The sequence below is a fragment of the Kwoniella bestiolae genome, chromosome 2 (assembly GCF_000512585.2).
Source record: "Kwoniella bestiolae CBS 10118 chromosome 2, complete sequence".
NCBI lineage: Eukaryota > Fungi > Basidiomycota > Tremellomycetes > Tremellales > Cryptococcaceae > Kwoniella > Kwoniella bestiolae.
The window spans coordinates 579,806-596,102 of record NC_089242.1 but is presented as its reverse complement, the minus strand read 5'-3'; the positions used below and the strand labels follow the sequence as shown (position 1 = coordinate 596,102).

General features: G+C 47.8%; 6 protein-coding genes and 1 non-coding gene across 7 annotated transcripts; 4 read left to right on the top strand and 3 right to left on the bottom strand.

Moving 5' to 3' along the window:
- Positions 1-29: 29 nt before the first annotated feature.
- Positions 30-2,900, bottom strand: I302_103360 (uncharacterized protein; the record flags this gene model as incomplete). The annotated part of the gene is made up of 12 exons (XM_019188729.2): positions 30-70; positions 136-263; positions 357-644; positions 716-787; positions 860-1,039; positions 1,101-1,167; positions 1,217-1,337; positions 1,415-1,504; positions 1,569-1,625; positions 1,700-1,771; positions 1,830-1,860; positions 1,927-2,900. 12 exons carry the CDS (start codon positions 2,898-2,900, stop codon positions 30-32), a joined length of 2,121 nt encoding a protein of 706 aa, XP_019048291.2.
- Positions 2,901-3,941: 1,041 nt separating this feature from the next.
- I302_103359 (uncharacterized protein) lies at positions 3,942-6,657 on the bottom strand (the record flags this gene model as incomplete). The annotated part of the gene is made up of 3 exons (XM_019188728.1): positions 3,942-4,778; positions 4,836-6,402; positions 6,455-6,657. The coding sequence occupies 3 exons, from the start codon at positions 6,655-6,657 to the stop codon at positions 3,942-3,944; spliced, it is 2,607 nt and encodes an 868-aa protein (XP_019048290.1).
- Positions 6,658-9,470: 2,813 nt separating this feature from the next.
- I302_103358 (uncharacterized protein) lies at positions 9,471-10,835 on the top strand (the record flags this gene model as incomplete). The annotated part of the gene is made up of 5 exons (XM_019188727.1): positions 9,471-9,606; positions 9,662-9,813; positions 9,881-10,014; positions 10,085-10,628; positions 10,707-10,835. The coding sequence occupies 5 exons, from the start codon at positions 9,471-9,473 to the stop codon at positions 10,833-10,835; spliced, it is 1,095 nt and encodes a 364-aa protein (XP_019048289.1).
- Positions 10,836-11,284: 449 nt separating this feature from the next.
- Positions 11,285-11,399, top strand: I302_103357. Its single transcript, XR_002022012.2, has one exon. It is a non-coding gene; the product is annotated as a 5S ribosomal RNA (ribosomal RNA).
- An 848-nt stretch (positions 11,400-12,247) lies between these two features.
- I302_103356 (uncharacterized protein) lies at positions 12,248-12,574 on the top strand (the record flags this gene model as incomplete). The annotated part of the gene is made up of 1 exon (XM_019188726.1): positions 12,248-12,574. The coding sequence occupies one exon, from the start codon at positions 12,248-12,250 to the stop codon at positions 12,572-12,574; it is 327 nt and encodes a 108-aa protein (XP_019048288.1).
- Positions 12,575-13,021: 447 nt separating this feature from the next.
- I302_103355 (arginine N-methyltransferase 2) lies at positions 13,022-14,697 on the bottom strand (the record flags this gene model as incomplete). The annotated part of the gene is made up of 7 exons (XM_019188725.2): positions 13,022-13,209; positions 13,268-13,354; positions 13,466-13,724; positions 13,817-13,914; positions 13,973-14,001; positions 14,062-14,242; positions 14,364-14,697. 7 exons carry the CDS (start codon positions 14,695-14,697, stop codon positions 13,022-13,024), a joined length of 1,176 nt encoding a protein of 391 aa, XP_019048287.2.
- A 256-nt stretch (positions 14,698-14,953) lies between these two features.
- Positions 14,954-16,091, top strand: I302_103354 (uncharacterized protein; the record flags this gene model as incomplete). The annotated part of the gene is made up of 3 exons (XM_019188724.1): positions 14,954-15,218; positions 15,309-15,803; positions 15,871-16,091. The coding sequence occupies 3 exons, from the start codon at positions 14,954-14,956 to the stop codon at positions 16,089-16,091; spliced, it is 981 nt and encodes a 326-aa protein (XP_019048286.1).
- Positions 16,092-16,297: the final 206 nt, after the last annotated feature.

The window sequence follows — 16,297 nt, the reverse complement described above, 5'->3', positions numbered from 1 at the left end:
TGCAGTCCACTGAACAAAGGGCGGGATGCTCAGACCTTAACGATGAACTTTCTACTGGTTTTGTATCTCGCTATACGAAATGATCGATTGTGAGTTTGCATCGGGATTGTACCGCCGTTTGTTACGAAGACTCACCGTAACAGGCCAGAATCCCACCGAGGATCTGCATCCCACCTCCAAAGATGATGGTATACTTGAAAGTGGTTCTACCAGTCGTATCGTACAGTCCTCCTCCGATAGGTCCATTGATCAAATTACCGGGTCTAGAACAGCAGAACGTTAGGACCGATAAAGACACCTCAAGGCTCATGCATAAAGGGCAGCCTATAATTGTCGATGTGAGAGATCTGACTCACGCTCCAGAAAGTAAGATCAACCCAACGTTGGTCGCCAAATTAGCAGGCCCAAAGAGCTGAACGATGATCTGCGGTAAGATCCCTTGGAATCCCGGAGCGATCAGACCAAACATGATGGCAAATGCGAGTGTCGCGCCGAAGGACTTGGCAGTCAACCAGAGGCATAACTGTATCACGCCCGAGAGGAAAAACACCAAGATATACGTGTTGAGAGGTCCGATCCGATCGGCTACGAAGCCCACTAATGCTCGACCTACGCAGACCATGTACGCGAGCAAGGTCGTAGGGCTACAGATCGAACGAAATACGTATCAGACAAGTGGACAGGGTGAATACAGTATGAATCTGAGCCGACTCACAGAGCTAGAAGGATTGGATCAGTGATTGTAAAGTTGGCTCTGACGTATTGAGCGAGGAAAGAAAAAGGCATTCTGTAAGACGAAGATCGATTCGATTAGTCCAGTTGAGGTGTATGAACATGACTGCTGATACTCGAGACGCACCCATAACCAATAGTCCCAACAACGGTACCTATCATGATGCTCCAGAACGCACTGGTCCTGATGACATCACCATCAACCCATGGAGCGCTTTTACCACTTCTCGCTTCAGGTGATGTGGGTCGGATGCGGAGGAAGTTGATAGCCAAGAGCATGAAGAAGAGTTCGATAAAGGAGAGTATCCTTAAAATGTAGATTAATGGCTCAGCGAAGCGATCACATTGCTGTTTTGTCTGTGACTCACAGAAGAGTCTTCTTATATCCTACGGTAGTCAACAGCTGTCTCGCAACGAGAGTGATTGTACCGCCACCTGGTATGAACATAAGTATGCAGTACTGAGACGTCGTCAATCTACTCACCAAGACCGGCTCCACCAATAGCTATTCCACTCGCCAGACCTCTTTTCTTGTAGAACCATTGTGAAGGTAACGACATGAACAATGGCATCGCTAATCCTTGTCCGAACCCAGCTATCACTCCCTGCGGATGTACGGTGGTCAGTATTCTGCTTCACTCCTTCGCCTCTTGTACGACGATTACCAGTAGGCGATACTCACCTGGGTCAGGGTAAGCTGCCACAATTTAGTAGACCACGAAGCAAGGAAGAGACCCAACCAGAATAGACCCGCTGATGCGTACAGTACTCGCTGTTTCAGATATCAGCCGACGCGCTTGCCGCCTCGATAAACCGAAAAATGGACTATACCTCACCTTGAATCCATATCGATCGCCCATTCTACCCGCCAAGAACGCAGATGTGCTCATAAACTACCAGTACAGGCGATTCAGTCGGCGACACCATAACATTCATCAATGTTGTCTTGAAGATTCAAGACACTCACGAAACCATTAAAACATCCTGGAAGGATTAGCAATGCAGTCTTCTGCCCAGGAAAGATGTTTGTGGAGTAATACTGCAATGACCAGAATATGCGTCAGCCTGGAACCCATCAGAGATAGAATTGGACTCACTTCCTGGAAGACACCGTAATTCATGTTCCAGCTGTTCAGACAGATATATTGTTAGTCTGTTCTGTAAATCAGATCAGACGAAAACGACGATACTCACCCCATACAACATCCCGCCAGAATTACACAACTGACCAATACCACCCACCCATACCCACCATCAGGGTAGACATGCTCCTCGAACTCCCTCAATCTGGACTGTCTCTCCAGATCTTTCTCACTGGGACTTCGACCGGATGACGACGCAGAAGGGAAATACCCTTCTTTACTATCATCGCTCGTCGCTCCCGGTGTAGCCGTAGGGGCGACAGAGGTATTCCTAGAATGAGCAGGCGAAAGTGTCGGATGATGTTTCCGTAGTCTATACCTCGACCGTCCCTCGCGCTCTTCTTCCTCTTCGTCCTCGTCATCAGCGAACGTATGTGCAGGAAGCGGCGTAGAGAAGGTGGGTCGTCGTCTAGAAGAGTTGGTAGAGAACGATCTGAATTTCTTCAGTATACCGGTCCCATCTGGTGGTAGACCCATGGCTTCCCTTTCTGCACGTTCTTTTTGTTCCTGCTCGTACCGCTCGCTTCTGGCTGTTTCAATTCGTTTCAGTGGTCCACCACCCCCTACGGACGCTGGATCAAGCACGGCGATAACATCTCCCGGCGCAGGGATGGGCGGTGCAGGACCATCGTCGATGGTGTTGGAACGACGGAGGGAGAACTTTCTGGAGGGTTGATTTGAAGGTTGGGTGAGGGTATGACTACGGTGTCGGCTTGAGGGGTGGGTGTGGTGCGGGTGGGAGGTGGTGGAGCTTCTCTTGCGTTGTGTGATGGGTTGAGAGGTAGAAGGTGAAGTATCCTTGGGGTCTGGGGTCACTTCTTCAGGTGACTTCGTATTGGAATCTTCATTGTCGTTGGTATCGCCCATAACGCACAGGGTGGCTGAGGAAGATGTGACAGTCATGGGTCTTTCTACTTTGCTGCCTTGCTCTTCGACGTCGAGTGTCTGGCCTTGGATTGAAGAGGGCTGTTCATTGTTGATGGAAGTCTTGTTTGCGTCTTGGTTATTCGGAGTGGTGGAAGACATTGTCCGTTATGTTATGTGAATGAGGATGAATTGTGTATGGAGGTATCAATTGTTCAGATCTGGTGGGGTCCATTGAAGTGTGCTACCTTCTATATGAACTTTCGACCGATACAGCTTGATTAAGTTAGTCGGATGATCCGAGTACGATCGAATCGAGTAAGAGGGAGAAGAGACGGAAAAGTATTCGCGATGCGACGAGTTGAGTCAAGGTATAGTAGATGTAAATTGGTGAAACGTGAATTCGATGGACGAATAATCCGAAGATCACATCACATCACGTCCTCTCGTTGAGGCTCCCAACTTAGTACACTAAGAATCTAGACCCCCAGTGATCCCAGGATATACGCCAAGAAGATTTTCTCGCCCTCTCCCCCTCTCAAAAGGGGAGGAGCTCTAGCACCAGCTAAAAACAACACGTACGGTCATATCCGAAGAGGGAATAAACTTTTTTGCCGATCTGCCGATTGGGAGGTACGCGCTCTGAGTACCAAAATCCCGGTATGTCGGATCATGCGGTCCGACCGAAAGTACCCCGAGTTGGTTTAATGATTTGGATGGGTGAAGTAGTTACCTGCTAAGAGTATAGGTGACTCATCTGTGGCGTGGATGATCATTTCAAGTACCGTTGTGATGCGTGAGTCAAGCACTGGGCGGTCTGACAGTGAAGCAGGAAAAGAATCACTGTGCGTCGATGTCATTCGCTCAGATCGAAAATGTTGTCAAAAAGATTTTCCCGTTTATTCATATTCATGATACTATACTTGATAATATGTTAATTTACTAATTCTACCAATCTTCCTTTCTACCTTTTATATCCTATCCTGTCAATCCCTTATTTACTTGAACACGTATACTGATAACAATGGAAAAACCAAAACCCGAAGACAGAAAAAAAAGAAATCGAATAAATTATAATACTCTTAACACCAGCACAACACCTCTTGTAATAAGATGAAACGAGGAAAAGAAACAAGAAACAAGAAACAAGAAACAGATATATTATAGATAGTCCAACTCCAAGATTCAGATGTCCGCAACACTCTACACCCCATCTACCGCCGGACCAGCTGACAATCCCTCTGCAGCAGGCTGTACATCTCCACTAATCCTAGGCACTTCGGTAGAAACACCCACATCATCCGCGACAGGTACACCGGCAGGAGGAAGCTCGTTAATTTCTTCCGTAGGTACGCCCGATCCCTCTTCTTTCACTAGAGGCAATGTTTGAGGAACTACCGACACTCCTTCAGCCTGAGTAGCGAGATCCTGAACACGACCATCCGACTTGATATCCCCGAATCGTTGCGTATCCTGAGATTGAGCTTCCGCAACTGTAGGGGCAACCGAGATATCTTGACTTTCCGTGATCCCATCCTTGGCAGGTTTATCATCATACCCGTCGTCCGTGGTACCCATCAGCTTTTGCAATTCATCCCATTGAGGTTCGCTTGCATCTCCTCCAGCCGTGATCCCTTCCAGACCCGTTAGATCCATATCCTGAAGCGGATCGGTGAATCCTTTGAACTCGTCCATCTCAAAGTCGCCCGAAGGGTTTTGAGCGGGAGTGTTTTCATTCGAATCGTTGTGATCAGGGTTCTCAAACCCCGCGAAATTGGGCTCGGACGATGGCGGATGTTCACCAGCTGGAGACGATGGTTTGATGGGATCGGATGAGCCATGTTCCCCAGATGGATATGCTTTATTGTCGCCTTGCAGAAGTGATATGGGTGCTGGAGCTGGGTGAGTTGAAGACTCTGGTATGACAGGGGGTCGAAGGGGTACGTCTTCACCGCGAGCTCGTGCGGCAGCTTCCTCCTCGTAGACTTTACGGGCAGCCTCGTACTCTTGCTTGTCGTGTTCGGCTTGTTGGAGGTACGGCTTGAGGAATCATCAGATTAGCTTGCATACAGGGAGTAGAATGGAACATATGCTCACCTTTTTCTCGTCATCACTCAGACTCCTCCACTTTTCAGCGGCCAGCACACTCTGCTTGGTGGTCTCAGACTCTTCACCCCAGACTCTTGCTCTGATATCATCGTTCTCTCTGATACCTTTGAGGAACAAAAAGTAGGCCGAGAGAGGCTTTTTAGGAGCGTTGGGATCTTTGAGATTACCTTTCCTCGATTTACCTTCCTTTCGCTGTTGCGCTCGGAAAGCATTTTCAGCTTTGATGTCTTCAGGTGTGAGAGTAGCTTGCCAAGCGGCGAGTTCTTTGGTATACTGCTCTTTACTCTCTTGTACCCTCTGAGCGTAATACTTTTTCTGTTCTTCCCCAAGCGAAGCATAAGCTACACCTGCATCTTTGGCTATCTGAGCGACGTTCAGTTTGGCGTGATGAGGTGTTCCACCAGGTGAGTTGTCTTGGGTGGCGGCAGCGGCTTTGGCTTTGTTGAGTTCATCGGTGAAGAACAATTGCCAAGCAGATTGAGCTTGTCGAGGCGGATGTAGGTGGGATTTGGGGTGAGCTCTGGGAGGTTTTTCTTTTTCCTTTTCCGCCTCCTTTTTACCCTTTTTCTTCCTCCCATCTTTTTTACCCTCGACTTCTTCTTCAGTACTTGACTCGATGGGTCGTTTACCGAGTCCTTGGTAATCTCCAACTAAATCTTCCTTGGATCGCTTGGGAGGTTTAGGAAGTTTGGGTGCCTTTTCAGGTTTCTCGGGCTTGGGTGGTTTGTCTTTCTTCTCCTTCTTTGGTTTCTTACCGTTGGGATACAAAGGCGCGGCTGCGGCGGTTGACGACGGCATAGGTTGGGCATTCTGGGTATGAGCAGGAGCGGGAGGATACACGTATTGTTGACCATTCCACTGTGGTTGCCATCCGTATTGACCAGAAGGCATATGATGGGCAGGCATTGAAGGATGCCCACCATAGCCTTGCCAGGCGCCTTGCTGTAGAGGTGTGGAAAGATTCGGCTGAGATTGTCGAGAAGATGTAGGTTGCTGCTGCCAATTTTGCTGTTGTTGTTGTTGCTGTTGCTGTTGGCCAGAGCTGCTTCGCGGTTGCTCATGAGTAGGCCATGACTGGTATGCAGACGTCGTAGCAGGGTAGTCGTAAGAAGGGGCAGATGAACGGTGATGGGGTTCGCCCACACTTGCACTCGAGGGCAATGTTGGGGTAGTGTTTGCATTGCCTCGAGGAGCGGCAGAGGCGTACGAGCCAGACGGATAGCTGGCCCATTGTCCTGAAGACTGTGGATGCTGACCCTGTTGCTCGTAATAATGTTGATACGAATTGGCATAGGGGTGGGCTGTCTGAGGTTGACCACTCATGCTGGAATGGTGATGACTTGATACCTGAGGAGGGGCAGAGGAGGGCTGGTATGGTGATTGGTGATGACCCGACGCATCTGCGGTTTGCTGCTGCGAGTAGTATCGAGAAGATGGGGAAGGGTCGGCAGCTGAAGTTGACGCTTGTGGTGGCGTGGACATCTTTGGTCCTGACGTCCGACGAGATCCAGAGGGAGCGGATGGAGAGGACGATGCCGCAGCGTATCCCCCGATGCTGCAACGTTGATGTCAGCGAAAAGGTTGTTAATCCAGTGATCTCAACTCACTTCATACCACTGCTATACCCGCCATAGCCCCCAACATTGCTCACCCCGCCATAGCCAGCATGTTGGTAAGCGCTGTAACCAGTGTCGTTACCGTACATTTGCTGAGTGGAGGGATCGTCCCTTCGTCCACTCAGTGAGGTGGTGTCCGGCGCTCCATAAGAACGCGGATTCGAGCTCGTCCGTTGATGAGCACCGGCATACATGTTTGATTGATTTGGCTGATCGATCGAGGAGAGTATACACAAGGGAGAGGTCGATAGGTCAGGTGGCAGCGGATAAGATAAGATGAGAAAAAGAAAGAGGGAGGGATTATACGATGTTAGCCTTCTTGCATGGACATATTCCAGGTCCGAAATGGATAGGTCAAAGGAGTGGAAGGAAGGGCAATCACCTACAGAAGCCCAGCTGTGGGTGTTGCTCGTGTAAGAGGCTGTCGAGCTTTGCATTTACAAGCTGTTGAGGCGGGTGGGGGTGGGGACATTGGGAATGGAGATAGATCGATGAGGGAAGTGGACGGCATGGTAGATGATCAGAGTGGTGATAGTATGGGAAAGACCGTTGAAAGATCACTCGTCAGCTCATGTGCTTGTAGATGTCAGAATGTTGGCGTTGCGTAAAAGATGTTCATAGGCAGGACTACCGGAATGCGCAACTCCAATGGTCCCATGTTCGAATGATTGGTAGACCAATCTCCGAAACAAGTGACATGAGAGATGGAATGAACATGATAGCCAGACGATCAAAGGGGATAAAGTTGATGACATGAGGACGGAACACACCGAGATAAGATAGGATGGATGATGTTTGGTTCCAACCCACGGCCTGGTACAAAGGAAGGGAGATGTGAAAGAAGATATCTGGATCAGGGATAGATGAGATCAGTGTGAACGATCGACAGGGCAGGAGGAGGAGGACTAGCAAGTAAAGGAAGGGACGACGTGCGTCAAGTGTCTGATAACGGATCGCGAACACGCAGGTGGGGTCGTGACCGCAGTGCGAGGTGTGAAACGATGACGGCAAGAGCTGACACACCCGCAGAAAGAGAGCAAAGGCATTAAGGCGTAGTAGGCCTGGTTCTAAAAAGGGAGAACAGGCTAGGTCCAGAGACCGTACTCACCTGAAAAGGATTTGAATCGAAACTTGATTCTTCTTTTTCCCTATCGGTAGGGGGTGTCGTCGGGAAAATCAAGAAAAAGAGGTACGACAAGATGTTGTAATGGGGGTGATGGGTGTACCAAGTGATGTGATGGCTGAGCGGTGTTTGATGATCTCAGTACTAGGTTATCTGATCGATCGAAATCATGCGCACTGGAAGGAAAGGCAAGGAGCAAGGGCGACGAAGGAAGATGTCGAAACGATTAAAACGTGGGGAGGGTGATGTGAAAGGGCTAAAGGTTTTGGAAAGTCAAAGTCTGGGCGCGGGAAGTGGAAAGCATAAACAAAGTGTGAAACGAGACTGAATGGGTGTGGAGTGAAAACCCAAGAGAGATGATGATGATGGTGGGAGGGGAGGGGGAGAAATAAAGGCTTCGGCTTCGTAGTCGAAAAGTAAGTCAGGTTTAAACCCCCAGGACCTAAGTAGAATAGATCTGCTTGGGTAAAATGAGACTTCCGAGTGAGGCTAAGGGAAAAAGGGAGAAAGGGGGAGAGATGACCAAATAACCAAATGATGAAATAAAAATAGTTTAAACCACGCTGTTGAGCATAAGCAGAAAGGGAAGGAAGGATGTGATGCGTTCGAGTGGGTGAAGAGATGATTTGATGTGTCTGAGCTTATCACTTACCTTTTACACTTGGGGGTTTCTGTACCTTGTCCGCTTGAGGGGAGGGTGTCAAAGGAATACGAGTACGGAATGGGAATAGGAGTAGGTTAATTAAGTGTAGCTACGGAAAGAGAGAGAGGGGGGCAGTGACGTTGGTTGATTGGGTGTGGGCGTGGGACCTAGTACTACAGGTAGATGGGCGTAAGCGGGGGAGGGGTTGTTTGTTGTCCTTCTCTCTCTCTTTTTGCTTGCTGTTGCTCTGTGTCTCTGTATATCTATCAGAGTGGCAAATTAGGGGAATCGCATTCCTTTTCCTTTTCGGTTGATTCTAGTTGGATTACCTCATCTCAGCTCGGATTCTCATTGGCTCGTGCGACACCCCAATGCTCGCTTTCGGTAATAATTCCTCCGAAACAATCAAAATCAAATGACAATGGACAACAGGATCACGGCGTTACAGTGGGATTTGACTGTGTGGCGGTTCTTGGGTGATGACCACATGGTAATATCCTTTTTTCAGTTTATTGATTTTCTCCCATACAGCTTACCACTGTAAGTTAACCTCCACCTTCTTCTGGTCGATGATCGATTCCAGCGATCTGGTACATCATCATTCTTTTGTTTCTTTTCTGAACCCGACGTCATATCATCACATATAGATTAAAATGCGCAGATATAGCGAGAATACCGGGAAGGCTTAGGAACCTGCTACCCATGCTAACCCTTTTCGATATCCGGGTTCTCCTCATGCTTGTCCGGAAGGTCCAGAAATAACCAGCAATAGTTTAGTCACACTCTATCTGTGCCTGAAACTTGAGGATCGATAGATATACCGTGGGCTCGAATCGGTTGATTCAAGCAGACATGGATGACTACATCTGTATAGTGTAATCGTTCCGGACGATATCTTCCGAGTACAGTCCATCGCACGCCATGTTCAGCTCAGAAACATCCGACGACAGGTCGACGTACTACCCGCACTCTATCTACATTACGTACCTTTAGACTCGAGAGGGCATAGGCCGAAAGTCCAATTTAGAGCTATGACGCTCATCAATCCATGTTCTTGATGAGACTTTTTACTGGAATCGTATGGAGGTATGGAGGTTTACGATCGGATCGAGAGTACAGTATCTAATGTATGGGCGTGGGTACTACAAAAAAGTACATATATAAGACCGGTATTCGTCCTCCTGTACTACTTATTCCCTTTCTTTATCCACAATACAATAATTGTCGAGTCATCAGCCAAAATGAGATTCACCAAATCAGCCATTACCGCTCTCTTCGCAGCTGTTCTCGCCAGCGCTGCCCCTGCACCTGTACCTGCTGGTGGTGTGGGCGTCAGACCTAACGATACCGCTCCAGAGTATCACACCATGACTGATTGTAAGTACCACTCAAATCTCCTTTGCCACTCGACGAGCTGACAACGTCTTTCTAGTCGATTTCCAATCGCTCAACTTGGGTTTGAACCAAGAATGGATCGAGCTCGACTTGTTCAACTACGGTGTCCGAACATTCTCGGTCGAGGATTTTGCCGCTGCTGGTATTAACGAGGAGGAGATCTCTTTGATCCAATTCATGGCCAACCAAGTGAGCACCTATCTTCACAGTTTAAACCAGGTCGAGCAATCTGACTGATAGACTTTTGCGATTATAGGAAGTCGGCCATGCTACCCTTCTCACCAACATTCTTTCAGCTTACGGTAGAACCCCCGCTAAGCAATGTACCTACGCATACGACTTCTATACCGTACGAGACTTTGTAAACTTCTGTCAACGACTAACTCGATGGTAAGTCTCCCTACTATTTTCGTAGTTTTCCCCAATGCAGTCCGAAGCTCATACATCATCATGTCTATAGGGGTGAATCTGGTGTTTACGGTTTCCTCCCTCATCTTGACTCTCGACCCTCTGCTCAACTCCTCCTTCAGTCGATCACCACCGAAGCCAGACAACAAATGGCCTTCAGACAACTCGCCGGTGCCTTCCCCATGCCCGTCTACTTCGAGACAGGTATCTCTCAAGCCATGTCCTGGTCCCTCCTCCAAAAGTACATCGTCTCCTGCCCCGCCGAGAACCCTAGGATCGAATGGCCCATCTTCCCCGCTCTCAACGTCACCAACGACGCCAACCTCCTAGTGGACGGATACCTCGCTGCCATTTCGCACAACAGGACTTCGTTGACTGAACCTGGAAGACGAGTCGAACTTACCTGGGAGGCTCCCAAGGGTAATGTCTCGTATGATGGATTGTACAACACCACTGTCGGTGGAAACGTCACCAACCCTACTCAACCTAAATACGTCGCTTGGATCAACCAGCTCAACGCTACTTACACTGAGTTCAACCAGACTGGTAACTATACTGGATACACCTTCCAACCTGGTGGAGTCGTCTTCAACAATGTGAGTCTACCTTCATCAATTATAAGACTTCATTCAATTATGATTACACCTACTAATATACTGTGTCTTGAACTTCAGACCGACGACGGAATCGTAAACGGTACCTCCTTCATCGCTCTTACCGACTCCAACCCATACGTCACCCCTTACAACCTTTCGCTTTTGAACGACGTCATCATCGCTTGGGGTCTTTACCAAGCCAACTAAGCGGTGTGCGTGTGTTCGCAAGACGAACCATGTCCAGGACATTCCTTCGTTAAAAACATAATCGTTGAGCGCCGTACAAAATGTAGCAATAGCTTTATCAACTGTTCATAAATTTATAATAGCATTGACTGTATCTAAATGCATCAATCGGATTGGTTGTGACGATGGGATCCAATCCAGCCCTTGTATTATCGCTTCCAAGATAGCAGGCAATCCCCAGGTAAGCGGTCTAAAGCTCCGCGGAAGACTAGAGTAAACCTGTCAGTAACGCTAGCCAATCCATAAGTTCATCATCAGCTCGAAAATATCCGTCGATACACCGCAAAACCGTTAAGCAGGGAGGTATTCGCATGAACAAACTACCGCCAAAAGGTCCGTGCACGCCTACGCACAGACCTCCTACCCAGTACTGAACAGTATATAACAGCAAAAGAGACCCCAATTTCATCTACGGCCATAGAACCCAGAAAATGCCGCATCCCGTCCGCTCTGCGAAGCCATCCTGGGTATCGCTCGGTTAGTACCAAGGTGGGGGACCACTTGGGAATCCCGGGTGCTGTAGTTTTTGTTTTGCAGGTGAGATATACTTTTTGAATGGAAAGAAAGGATCGAAGAGTGGACGGTGGATGTTGTTTTTGGATGCTGATGATCTGTTTCATGGGAGATACGGAATCTTGTCAGACTAGTCTCTGTGTGTGTGTGGGAAGAAAAGGAACCATCAAACGCACGTACCCACCAAACATTGAAATTTCCGTGCAAGGACGCTTTGATCGTTCAGGATGCGAATTTGAAAAGGTGATTACAAATTTGTTTAATGGCTTTCTGGGTCATAAAAAAAGCTAATTAGGGAATCCTAATCATGTAACTGTCATTGGTGAACGAGCATGCCTTTTTCACCTTACGGAGTGAGCATGCATCATAATACGAATCATCCAAGTGGCAAAGACGACGACCATAGACAAGACATGACGTGATCCGAGATGAGTCGCTCGAATCCGACCAATCTCAGCATTTGCAACTATCATGGATTTCTCCGAGGTCCTCAAAGGCCCGGTTCAAAGCATCAGTAATACCATGTCCAGTCCGTTGGCATGGATGCAGATAAACCTTTCAAGGCAGCTTTGTGGAGCTGAAATGAAAGCATCGCTCGGTCAGAGGTTTGCCGAGATCTTCCTTCCTAGCCTTGAGATCACGGTTCCACCGTTCTTTGTTTGTCCAGCCCGAGCTCGGATTCATGTCCGTCGAATATCTTCAGTCAAAGGTGAGGTGTGCTGCGTTCGAATCGAGCTACAGCCAGTGGACTCCAAACATCTCATCCATTTCATACTCGGCTTTCTCACCACAAACAACATCATCATCGTCTTTCTTGCCTCGATACTAGCCATTCCCGGACCCCATCTGCTACTGATACCATGTCAGGGACCCAAGAACAACAATCGACCGACACCGACCCTGCTCAAACTGACGAACCACAGTTCACCCCCTTCGCTATGATGACTGACACATTACGAAGTTTCGAAATTGCTCTGAACCTCTCGTTGTATAGAAAGCCTTACGGTTTACCAGTTGGTAGAGATACGGTCAAAGACCTCGGAATTTCTCTCATGGAACTTCACAATATCAGTTATTCCGCACAAGATTTTCGACCGTTCGTACCAAGATGGAAGAGCTTTCTTTGGGCCGGTGCAAACGGAGAGGTAGCGAGGATACAGCGGGGGGCTGATTTGATTTGGGGCTGAGTTCTGAGTCCGTTCACCGTTCTTGGAATAGTGCGCAGCGGATTACTGCTCTTCGACATAGGTACAGTCTTATCCGTTCCGGTGTATCTATCGATGTTTGTAGTAAGGTCTGATGGAGTGTTGATGACTGTACGGGACCTTGTCAAGCTGCTTGCTGTCTAGTAACTCAATGGAACGGGTAGAAGTGACTGCATCTGACATGCTTTCCAAGGTGTGTATTTCGACAATCATGGGCGTATCTGCTGAACATTGAGGCAAAGAGCAGCGGAGGGCGGTATATTCATCAATTTAGACAACGCATTGAAATACAAAACACACTCGAAGAACGTTTTGGACGGTTGCTACCCTTGCAAGTCAAACACTGTGTGATTTCCTGTCGTTAAGAGATTGTACAATCCCAACGATCTAGTCAAACTTCTTGCATCTCCTCACATCCTCTAGCTTCACCTACATAAGCTTCATCTTAGCTATAGGCAATTTATACCCCGGTAACTCCCAATACCTTCTCCTGACACCTTTCCAAACTTCCTCTCTCAAACTCTCAGGTATAAGGACGTCATGCCACGTGGTATCTAATCCAACATCTTCGAGGTGCAATTCGGCAAGTGAAGAGGAGACGGCGTAGATGGTAGCGTCTGATTTTCAACGACAAATCAGTAAAGACATAGTGTTAGACTCGTGATGACAACTTACTGGTCGCCCCCAGACCATTCCAGAATGAGAAAATACCATTTTCAGGTTCGAGTATATCAGGCAGGACTTCGAAGAAGGCTTTGAGGTCTGAAGTACAGCGAGAGGGTCAGCATTTTCTAAAGAGGTAAGTGTCCAGTACATAGTACAAGGCCGATCGTGGGGGGAAATTTTGGGTACATGAGAAGAAAACCGACTCACCCTCATACCCTTCCGCAAAAGTATCCACAAAAATCGCATCATACCCCATCCCCCCAGGCGTACCTTGCAAAACTTCCCCCAACCTTTCCGGATCAAGCAAGAAATCCTGCCATCGTCCTTCCAGTATCCTCACTCCTGGTAACTTGTCCACCCCCTTATCTTTGATATATTGTAATACCTGTGGATGAGCTTCTATGATAGTGTGATTGAGGGGTTTGGGATGCGAGGGAGATTGGGTGGATTGGAATAGGCGGTCTACCTGGAAACCAGAAATAGAATCAGAATCAGCATAAAGACCGTATTTACGACACCGATTATCTGGAAAGATCAGAGGAGCGACATGCAACTTACTATACCTAGACCGAATCCTACGTTCATTATTGTCATTCCCTCTGCACCTGGCTGAGCATTAGGATGATCATGCGTCATCAACTTGACATGTTCGACCACTGTTCCTCCCATTAGCATTATACCTCTTGAAAACGGTGTACGAGAAAAATTACTCACTGAGAGGTTCTTCCCAGCCCATCATGACTCTATACACCATCATCAGCTACCATCCCTTCACTAAAACCCAAGCTGAGAATGTCACTTACCCATTGCCATCAGCATCTAAAACCCTTTCTTTCCCATCTTTTCCCACATCCCATGTCAGTTTACTTTTCAGAAATGTCAAATTGTCTCCAGCTGAAGTTTTGTCTTCCGCTTTTAACTTCATATTGGTCGAAGAGTCGGATTGGGGAGAGGAGGGACCAGCCAAAGCGTGATGTAACATTTCTGCGACAAGACCAGTGAAAATCAGCCCAATCTCTCTGCTCTAGCTTGATGCTGGGCGGAGAAAAGAATGATTGCTATCACTTCGTTCGGATCTTGAGTTTGAATTGAAGAGCGAACGTACCAGACCTAATCCCCTCATTCCTAATAATCTCCCACCCCTCCTCATCTCCCAAACTTATACATACCTCCCCCGCGGTCCTACCCCACTTATCCACCGAATTCCAGATCGCCCCTCCCTTAAGCAATATTTCCAATATCTGAGGTTCCTTCCTCTCCGCGGCGTAGTGAAGGGCTGACCAACCCAGCGAATCATCCTGATACCAAGTTGGCGCACCTGCCTCGACGAGCTTCTGGACCTCGCTTGCTGGTGCGGCTTGGGCAGCTATGAGGAGTCGGTGGGCTAATTCGAGGAGGTCGGTGGGGAGGTGAGCTTCGTCCATCTTGATGTCGGACATTCCTGGAGAGTCTGCTTAGGTGATAGTAATCCCAAGGAAGGAGGAAGGATGTTGAAAAGATATTGAAATGTTGGTTGCGAGTGGATTTGACTTGTTGAATTTCGTTGATAACCGTGCCTGAAATCAAGATATCATCCAGCCTATCTGTTTTTCCAATTCTTTCTTTTCTTTCTCCCATTCTCAAAACCTTTATAGCACATCATCATGAGTCTGACGTAGCATAGTGATGTGAGCGAGAAACCATCAACCAGCAACGATGTCTCAAGAATCGCCAGAAACCAAATCCCAAGGACCGAGTAAACGAGCGCGTCGAAGCTCAACTCAGACCATACCATCTTCTAACACGATGGATAAAGGTAAATCCAAGGAATTACCGCAAGGTATCACCACAAACCCCTCTAGGACAGTGGACAAGGTCATCTCAGAAAGGACCAAGAGATCATGGGAGACTCGACGGCGGTCTGCCAGAGAGGGAATCGAGAATATGGTAGCTGTTCATGGTGATGTCGATGAGAACGGAGGTGAGTCTGCACTGCCTGCTTACCCTAGCTTATACAACGTTCGACCGAAATAATGAACAAAGCTGACGTGTAAATCTGATCGCAATCTAGCTGGCCCATCAACTCGCCCACATTCCCAAGACCCATCACTTTCAATCCCCCTTCCCACCTCTGAATTCCTCCTCTCGGTCCACACCCACGCATCCAATTTCTACATGTCCAACGAGCTTTTATACCAACCTTCCAAGAAAGGTCGGACAATCCCCTGGGGAAGTAAGAAGAGATTATTGATCTTGCAAGATGCGGATGGGCGAGGTGCTGGTCACGACGGCTCGAGGTCCGAATCGGGTTCTAAATCAAATTCGAAATCTAGATCTACAGTCAGTTGGAGGACTGCCGAGGATGAAGATGAGGAGGACGAGCTGAATGACGAGGAGGTGATAGTTAAGAAAGAGTTCGTGGACGAACATGGGGAGTTGATATTAGAGTCTCGTCGAGGGACGAGTGAGCTGGATCAGACTAATGGAAGGAAAGAGAGATCGAAAGGGAGGTATAAGAAGAGGGATATGTATAAGGCGATTGAAGGTGATGGATTGATGGCGATAGGTGAGTGAATAGATCAACACTTGATCTTATTTATTTGACTGATTATATTGGTTGGGTGAATGAATAGGTATCCTACTTCAACAACATATTATACGATCAGTACATACAGCCGGGTACAGAAAGCCAAATCCGAAAGCTACCTCAGATATGAACTCCCCACCCACATCCACTCCAAAAGTAAAGGAAACGAAGAGGAAGAAGAGGAAACATATCCAAACAATCGAGGAGGAGGAAGAAAGAGAGATGGAGTCTGAAGAAGGGCAAAGTTCAGATTCCGAACCTAGCTAAAATATTTAATATTGGTAACTAGACGTTGAAGACTCTTTATAACGACAATGATGAATGACCCTGACATGGCAAGATGTATTGTGTCCAGCGATGCACCCCCAACAATTTTGTACAAAGCTGCACAAAACATCTGAACCATCAGAATGGCACCCACAGATATACACAAAATCATGACAAAGCATCATTATCATTATCATTATCTATAA